General features: G+C 35.7%; 1 protein-coding gene across 1 annotated transcript; it reads right to left on the minus strand.

The window, feature by feature from the left end:
- Positions 1 to 2843: 2843 nt before the first annotated feature.
- On the minus strand, positions 2844 to 8132 carry LOC149574718 (amidophosphoribosyltransferase, chloroplastic-like). The gene is made up of 3 exons (XM_089814536.1): positions 7236 to 8132; positions 4675 to 5313; positions 2844 to 3881 (listed from the first exon to the last, which is right to left on the minus strand). Exons 1-3 carry the CDS (start codon positions 7766 to 7768, stop codon positions 3368 to 3370), a joined length of 1686 nt encoding a protein of 561 aa, XP_089670662.1. The 5' UTR covers positions 7769 to 8132; the 3' UTR covers positions 2844 to 3367.
- Between the last annotated feature and the right edge of the window lie 545 nt (positions 8133 to 8677).

Below are 8677 nucleotides of genomic sequence, written 5' to 3' on the forward strand. Positions count from 1 at the left end.
TACATAGATTAATGAAGCATTTTAGGATTAGCTTTGACTATGCAGAATAGGTTCATCTATGCTTAGTGGAATGATAAGTTCATTCTAGTATGATTTGAAATGTTGATGGTTAAAAATTTATACACAATCTTGGCCCAAAAATACAACTGTGTATACATAACAAGTTCATCTATGCTTAGTGGGATGATAGTTTGTGTTTCAAATATATGCCTTGACATTTTCTAGGAGTTACTCTTCTGAGCTTATAGTCTTTTTTTGGTCACCCACTTACATCATTTAATGAAACAAATAGTGAGAGTCATAGCCATGACACATAGGTAGATAGATTCATATGCTTTAGAGAACAACAAGAGAGAAATTCAATTCTAAGTACATCATGGCACAGTTTGAAGGCACATATGCCAAAGGTTTGCACATAACTTAGAACAACAACAGAAAACACTAGGTCTATCCTATAGATTTCTTAATTGAATATTTATTTGTCTTATGTGATCTTGCTTCACCATATGACTTTTTTTTAGGTGTACTACAAGAGTTGTTGTAACTCATAAATATAGTAGTGTTTGATGAATTGTGACAAAAAATTACTCAAAATGTTTTCGTGATGATGGTCCAATTTTTGGTCTATTTAAAAGTGTCACATCACAAGATAGAAAAAGGAGCATCCTTGCTAAGCATCCCAAATTTTTGAGTTCATATGTTTGTGCTCTAGAAAATAAATTAAGATTAAATTTGTGGAACTTTCCTCTTTTGAGTTTTTCAAATTAATTAGAGTAGTAAATTGTGTGAGTTTAGGCTTGCTAAGTGGTGATCAATAGTAGCAGTTCAGTTGCCCTAAAGTAATAAATTTCATTCAATACAATCTATACTTAATTGCTACTAACAAAAAAATAGATTAAAATTCAATTGAATGTGCTTTTATCTCTGTAAGTACGAGAATGTCTTTTGTTATGAGTAGAACAAGTCAAAATCCCCTTATGTGATCAAAAAAAATTACCTTTCATATTGATGAAGGATTGCTCCCACCCATTCAAGCTTAAAAAGACATAATTATGATCAATGACCACACCACTCTGCAATGTCAAGGGACCTACAAATCTAAAATATCATACAAGAAGTGAATCCTCTATTGGTCTAGAGAAATTGGAAAACATAGTCATAGGGATGCATTGGGTAAATCTTTTGTGTTGGAAATAAAATGTGAATAGAATCATTTATTATCATTTCCTTACATCATAGTAAAGCAAGCCTTTTGATCCTTAGTATAAATAATTTATGTTTAGTGTCCTTAGCATGAATTATAAGTTTCCTTTTAAATAATTTATGTTTAGTGTTTATGGTTTTGACTGTGTGAATTTGTTTGAATCAACATTTCAGATCACACCAGTGTGATCCATCATTAGTATAACCAAAGTGATCTTTGATCCATCATCAGAATACCAAAGTAATCTCACTTTGGTTATCTTGATGATGGATCATAGAATATGATCCAAAATGTTGATTCAAAAAAAATTCACACAATCAAAACTGAATTGAATGCATTTTGTCTCCATCAAGTGCTAGAAAAATTTTCCTTGGTGAGTAGAAAATATCTCAATCCTCTTATGTGATTGGAAAAATTTCACTTTCAGTTTGATGAAATATTGCTTCCACTCATTCAAGTTTAAAGAATTATGATCTTGGACAACTTTGTAATGCCAACAGACCTACAAATTTGTAAAATATCTTGCAAGAAGTGAATTATCTACTAGTTCCAAGAACTCAAAAAGATGGTCATAGAGATGTGTTTGATGAATTTGTTGTGTAGATAAATAGAGTCATTGTTGTTGGTTTACATCATTAAGAATGAAAGTTTACCATGTTTGATCTATAGTGTGAAGTAGGAATTCAAATAATTGTGACACATTTGAATCATAAGCAACTATACAGTACTGAATATTTACTAGTAAAGATAGTCATAGTCATGCATTGGATGTAATGTACTACAATAGATACTTACATGAATAGTCATTGTTGTTGGCCTACATTATTAACTATTAAGAATAGTGGAGTATGTCCTATTTGATCTCTATTATGAGATGCAAGACAAAAAGTCATAGCACAGTCAAATCATAGTGTTTCTACAGTGTTGAGTTATGTATAAGAACCCTACCATTTCAAATTGTCCATTTTCATGAAATTATTATCATAAAACTAGTTTATTACTTGCAAGAAGGATTTTAAGGATCTAAGCTAAAGATTAGGATGGTTTACAAGAGAGAAATTCCAAGGTTTAACAGGGATAACTTTTTAGCATGACAAGGTCTCATGAGACTCCATCTAGCTTCCATTGGAGATACAGGACTAAAATATCTAGATGAAGCATATAGTTTCCACAAACTGGCTACCATTCTAGATTTTCCAACAGAATAGCAGAAGGAAAATGAAAGCAAAGACTGGATTTAATTTTAAAACTATGTAAACCATGGAATCTATCAGGAATATAAGATATTGGTAACTTGGTATCTTTTCATTAGAGAGGGCAGCTGATTTTTCCTTAATAAAAATGAAAATTTTAAATATTTAATTCCAAAAGCCTATAAATTTACATTTTGTTCCCCGTAGTTCTATAAAAGCTTTCACATTACCATGGCAATTGAAAAAAAAGAATTAATATCTCCCCTGTTTGAAATTTTCACGAAGCACAAGAATCAAAGGGGCAGCATCGTCTTGGTAATTTATAAGTAAATATCACATATGACAGTAAATGCATTCATCCAAGAGGCCAGACTGAATAGTGACAAGTGTTTAGAAGGCAAACATGCATTACACACTCATGCGGGTATGTTTGAGACCGTCAACTCTTCGTAGAAAATTTCTTCAGGATCCTCAGCATAAATAACAAGTATTGGGGATTCCATGGTACAAATATATCATGGACGCTATTGAATTAGATACAGAAAGAAAAATCTCCACCAAAATACATGGAGCAGCTAATTTTTGGTGAAGAAAAATTCTGCAACCTTTGGAGAGGATGCAAGCTTCTCCACGCTTAACCCCATCTCTTCAATCAAAAGATAGTTTCATATAGTTAAAGTTATTTTAGCAACATTCTGTAATTTTCTGCAAGGCTTCTTGGTTTTTACTCCAGCAATTAACACTGAAAACCAATGACTGCATACGATTAGTTTAATACAAAAAATCTCAATTCTTCCAGCAGCAAATGCTGAAAAAAAATTAACCATCCAGCTACAATTAAGACAAATAGTTGAACCGAAGATTCGAAATTATACAGATGAAAAACTGAGCACCGCAACTTTCAAAACTTTGTTTGCAATTTGCATCCATCGAAAAAGAAAATTTATATAACAGAAGCAGAATCAATGCTTTACAGCTTCGGAGCTTCCACCCATCCAAAATCCACACTCCCATTCACTCCATCATCCACAAAGTCCCCAACTTTCTTCACCTTCTCATCTCGTATGGGAACCGCATAATTACCCGAAAAGCAGGCATCACAAAATGAAGGAGCCTCCTCTCCAAGTAGCCCCCTCAATCTCTCTAGGGGCAAGAAAGCCAGCGAATCTGCTCCAACAAACTTCCTTGTCTCCTCCACTCCAAGCCTGTTTGAAATCAGCTCTTCTCTGCTGGGTGTATCCACTCCATAATAACATGATCCTATAATTGGAGGGCTTGCAATCCTCAAGTGAACCTCTTTAGCACCTGCCCCTTTGATCAGCCTCACGATCTTTGATGAAGTTGTGCCACGAACTATGGAATCATCCACAACAACCACCCTTTTGCCATTTAAGACTGCCCGGACAGGGGCAAGCTTTAACTTCACACCAAAATCTCTAATCTTTTGTGATGGCTCAATAAAGGTTCGCCCAACATAATGTGACCTGAAGAAGAGAAGGAATACTTTTAGAGAATACAATTCCCTATGCCACATTAAGCATCAAGCAGCATCAACAGTCTCATACATATTTACAAGAGCAAAAGAGTAAGGAAGGGTGCCATTGAAGTGGGGATATTTACTCCCAATTTCAGTGATTAAATGGAATGTTATAATGACAGAGCAGATCCATTTTATGTCGAGATTGATTCATTACTAAGTGCACCTTAAAATAATTCTTACAAACTGGTACTTAAGACAGGGATCCCATGGAGGCTGCTCCTGGGATTTTTCTGCATTAAGTAGTCTCATTCAGTTACTGAATGCCGTAATTGAAAATGAAATGTCTTTGTGCAAAAAATAGAGCAGGGAGCACTTCTTGACAACATTTTCAGGGCTGGGTAGCGGAAGGGAACAGAATTTTAAGAGGTTGCAGCAAAGGAACTGCCTCTACAAACTCTATATTAAACTGTCAGCTTATACTCACTCAAACATTTTTTTGTCATTTGTTTCAGAATATTCTCTTCTAAATGACTGCTAAAGTTTCTCGGCAAGAAACTAATCTATAAAATCGTAGAATTCATTAAACCATTTTCAAAGGAAAATGTCTAAAAGACTCATTAGTGCCCACTGTAAAGCTCCATCATTTTTCTGAGAGACAACTGCGGGACAAGTGAATGGAGTTTATTTTATACAAATTCACTTCTAAAATCTTTGTGCTGCGCATATTGAGGGAAATCAAGTACCCTATCACCCAAACAAAGAAATGTACAAGAGTAGAAGCCTAAAGAAAAACCTACCTGATGAGGCCCTGCTGAAAAGGCACATTGGCCCGTGCTGCATAGCCAAGTGCAGCCACAACACCTGAGTCTGGAACAGCAATCACAACATCACAGTCAACAGGCGCCTCATCTGCCAGGATCTGTCCAAATGTATACCTTGATTGATATACTGAACGTCCAAAGACCAATGAGTTGGGCAGCGAAAAATAAATGTGCTCAAAAATACAGGCCTTGCGCTCCTGGTGTGGCAACAAGCACAGAGAACTAATGCCCTCCCCATCAACAACCACCACCTCCCCTGGATTCACTTCTCTCTCATATTTGGCCTCTATCAAATCCAACGCGCATGTCTCAGAGGCAAATACCACAGCTCCGTTGCTCCTCCTACCCATGACAAGGGGCCGAAATCCATGTGGATCCCGCACAGCCACAAGCTTATCCTCAGTTAGGAACACTAGCGAATATGCCCCCTCTAATTGCTCACAGGCATTCACGATTCTTTGCATGAAGGGCCTGGCCTTGGATATGGCAATCAAGTGCAGCACCACCTCTGTATCAGAGGAAGTATTAAAAATAGAACCACTCTCTTCAAGCCGGTCCCTCAGGGTTCGGTAGTTTACTAGATTTCCATTGTGGGCAACACCGACAGATCCAAACCTGTAACAGAAAAATGTAAACTATTGCAAATGTAGAATGGAGGTGAATCATTCAATTCAAACACAAAGCGATATAATATATATCATTTGCAAAGAAATAAAGGGAAAAGGTAAATTTTATTTTTGAAAAAGGGAATTTTAATTTTGAAAGCTTGTAGTAAGAAATCAAAACCTCAAAGGACTCACATTGCATTTATTGATACACAAATGAATCCATAAATGCAAACTCCTTGTTTTTGGACTTTATTATCTATCTAATAATCTATAAGACTATATGATAGATGGCACGTGATAGTCAAGACATTAGACCAAAGTACCTTGAATGCCGCTTAACTATGCAAGAAAGAGTAAACCAAAGACCTCTAACTGTCACACAATACAAGGCAACATTCTACATATCTGACCAAGTGGCTGAATATATAGGATACCATCAGTTCTCGTACTGGTAGCTCAATTAGTCTAGCATCGCAATTATTTATCCTTAAAAGTTTAACCATATAAAAGTCTGCTTTATCTAGTTTAGGGAAGCTGACACTGTTTTGGAAAAGAACAAGCATTGCCATTATAAGAAAAAATATTTCTAGGATCACACACCAACAAAGATGTAGATTCAATGCATCTTGGGCCAAAGGCTGGTGTACATGCTGTACTGGCAATTTTAGACAGGCACCTTCCATAAAACGCACTTGTAAGATTGGGAGAACTTATCACTACATTGATATAATTTTGAATGATTTATTAATTAAAATGCAAGTGTTTATCAAAACTCCAGTAAGAATTTCTCCTTACATCTGCATTGAGCTACCTTCAGTACTCCTCACATGGCCAAGTGACATCAAATTGTGTTTCCCTACCGGACAGTATCATAGCTTTTATACAGAAATTGTTGAAGAGTATAGATCAGCTAGATTTGAACTTATGGCTTCTCGATGTGAAACTTTAAGGAAGGTAAAAATTTCATAAGATAGAGTGGTTGGCAATTGTTTGCAGCCCAAAAGCCCCAAGGTTTATGGATTTAAGTTGACTATAAGGTACGTCGTGGAACTTATCACACATAGGTGCAAATTTTGAGTAATTTGAAAAGTTATGTATGTTTCAAAGAAAATTTGGCGAATATTGTTTTAACAATCTATCAATTGGCAAATCAATTTGAGGATTTATCATTTCAGTTGATCACAATCTGAACTGTTGATTCTCTAATACATTTGGAATATAAGACATGGTCCGGTGATAATAAATGAAAAGGAGAAGGAATTTTCAGTCTAAAGGACCAAGACAACTATCTGAAAATCTACCAAATACCCGCCCTTTGGAAAGGCTTAGTTTTCTAACATGTAAATTGAACTTAGAATAGATATACAATGTACACTTATTTGTAGATTATATTAATTTTGCACTACTCGTTATTCTTTATAAATGAAAAGCTTTTAGAAATAATAGAAATAATCAACTTATTGATCTTCACTCACATGTGAACATCATCCGGTGATAATATGTGATCTCATTTATTGCAGCAAACATTTCTATATGCATTTGTCCACACACATCACAACTATCTCAATATTTATCTGGCTTTTATATAGAAATATAGGATTGAATGATTTGTAATTTTTGTTGATATATTTGTATTTCTGTTTATTGAATTTAGCGGGCAAAACTTTATTTTACATTTCTCTTTTGTTTCCTTTTCCAACTTTTTCCTTATGTTTTGTCCCATCTCCTCTATCTTTGCTCCCCCATTTGAATCAACTTCATCTCAAAGATGGCTGGTAGAGTATAAATCCAAACATTGATACAAATAACAGGGTCAAATATACTGAGAAAAACAATTCTTTTAATTCTATAATCTCAAAATGTTTAAAATAAATCGAGGCAGCCGGGCATAATGCGAGAAAACACCCTATAAAGAAGTAAAACCCTGACCTGTAGCCGGCCACAAAGGGCTGCACGTTCTTGAGCATGGATGAGCCGGCGGTCGAATACCTAACGTGACCAATGGCTAAGCTCCCGGGGAGCTGGTTGAGCTTGGACGCATCGAAAACGTCGGCCACAAGTCCCACACCTGTTATGGACTGCAACCTTCCATCGGCCGCGGTTACGATTCCCGCCCCTTCCTGCCCTCGGTGCTGCAACGCGTGCAGTGCCAAGTAACACAACCGTGCTGCCTCTGGATCGCCATAGATTCCCACCACTCCACATTCTTCCCTGATAAAGTCGTCGTCATCTTCATTTTCGAAGAATTGCGAGATAGGGTTTTGGGGGTTTATGGCCGCCCGAGCTTCCAAGCGCACATTTAGTACAATCGGCATGCTGTAAGAACCGATACCTGCCTCTTTTTTTCTTTCATTTACATTAGAAATGGGTTGAATCGAGGACTGGCTAGGGTTTGCGACGAATTTGCTATGGCATTTTGGCCATATAATACTACTTCCTACGCCTGCCACCGCCGCCGCCATCTGTAAGATGGAGTGAGAAGAGTTGGGAAAGGATTTATCGTTGTTTTGGGGTAGGTTTCATGATGTTTGAGTCCATCCGCGGCTATCTGTCTGAAGATCATCTATGGAAATCATTTGCTGTCTGATTGGGATAAAGCTTTTTTCGTGGGTTTCTGCTGCTAATGTTGGCGGGCTTTCTTCATAAAAGTTCTGCTTTACAGAATAATGGTCACATGGTTACAGGATAAATAAAGATAGGTAATAAAAACAAACAAGAGCTCTTTGTGAGCTGGAGTCTCGGACTTTTGGGGTCATAGTGGAATTGTAGCTGTCAGGGTGGGTTCGTAGAGAAAATCATCTTGCAATGTTTATGTGTGAACTGAAATGTGTTATAGTGTGCCATGACTGCCATGACTTTGAATGGAGTGGATTTGGATCAAGTCGGTAGTGTTTTCTATTTTTAGGTGGAGAATAGGTGTGGTATTAACCTACTACAACATGAGTTATATAATCATTTGTGTAAGAAAACTGATTGTAATGACGAAGGTCATATTTCTTAAATTGATTCTTGGAAGAATATTTGAAATCTGTTTGTATTTTAAATGTAAAATGAATTAAATACATTTAAGTTATAATAGTGTAGTTTGTAAAAATTAAATTCAATTAATGTTGTTAAATGAGTATGTTAATTATCTTGTATACATTTTTACAAATTTCATTATTGAAAATAGATTAAAGATTTATTTTTACAAGAAAACTGATTACAATGATGAAGGTCATATTTCTTGAAATTAATTCTTAGGAGAATATTTGAAATTTATTTATATTTCTAAATACTATCTAATTGTAAAATGAATTAAATACATTTAAGTTATAATAGTTTAGTTTGTCAAAATTAAATTCAATCAATGTTGTCTAATTGTTAGGAAA

The sequence above is a fragment of the Cupressus sempervirens genome, chromosome 2, assembly GCF_028749045.1.
Source record: "Cupressus sempervirens isolate cs-2001-9-10 chromosome 2, ASM2874904v1, whole genome shotgun sequence".
Taxonomy (NCBI): Eukaryota; Viridiplantae; Streptophyta; class Pinopsida; order Cupressales; family Cupressaceae; genus Cupressus; species Cupressus sempervirens.

Bases quoted from the DNA above. Each gene is read 5' to 3' on its own strand.
- LOC149574718 (XM_089814536.1), bottom strand. From the start codon at position 7,768: ATGGCGGCGGCGGTGGCAGGCGTAGGAAGTAGTATTATATGGCCAAAA. The intron at 5,314-7,235 runs GTCAGGGTTTTA...TTTCTGTTACAG, and splicing joins CCCTTTGTGGCCGGCTACAG to GTTTGGATCTGTCGGTGTTG. The intron at 3,882-4,674 runs GTAGGTTTTTCT...TCTCTTCTTCAG, and splicing joins TTTCAGCAGGGCCTCATCAG to GTCACATTATGTTGGGCGAA.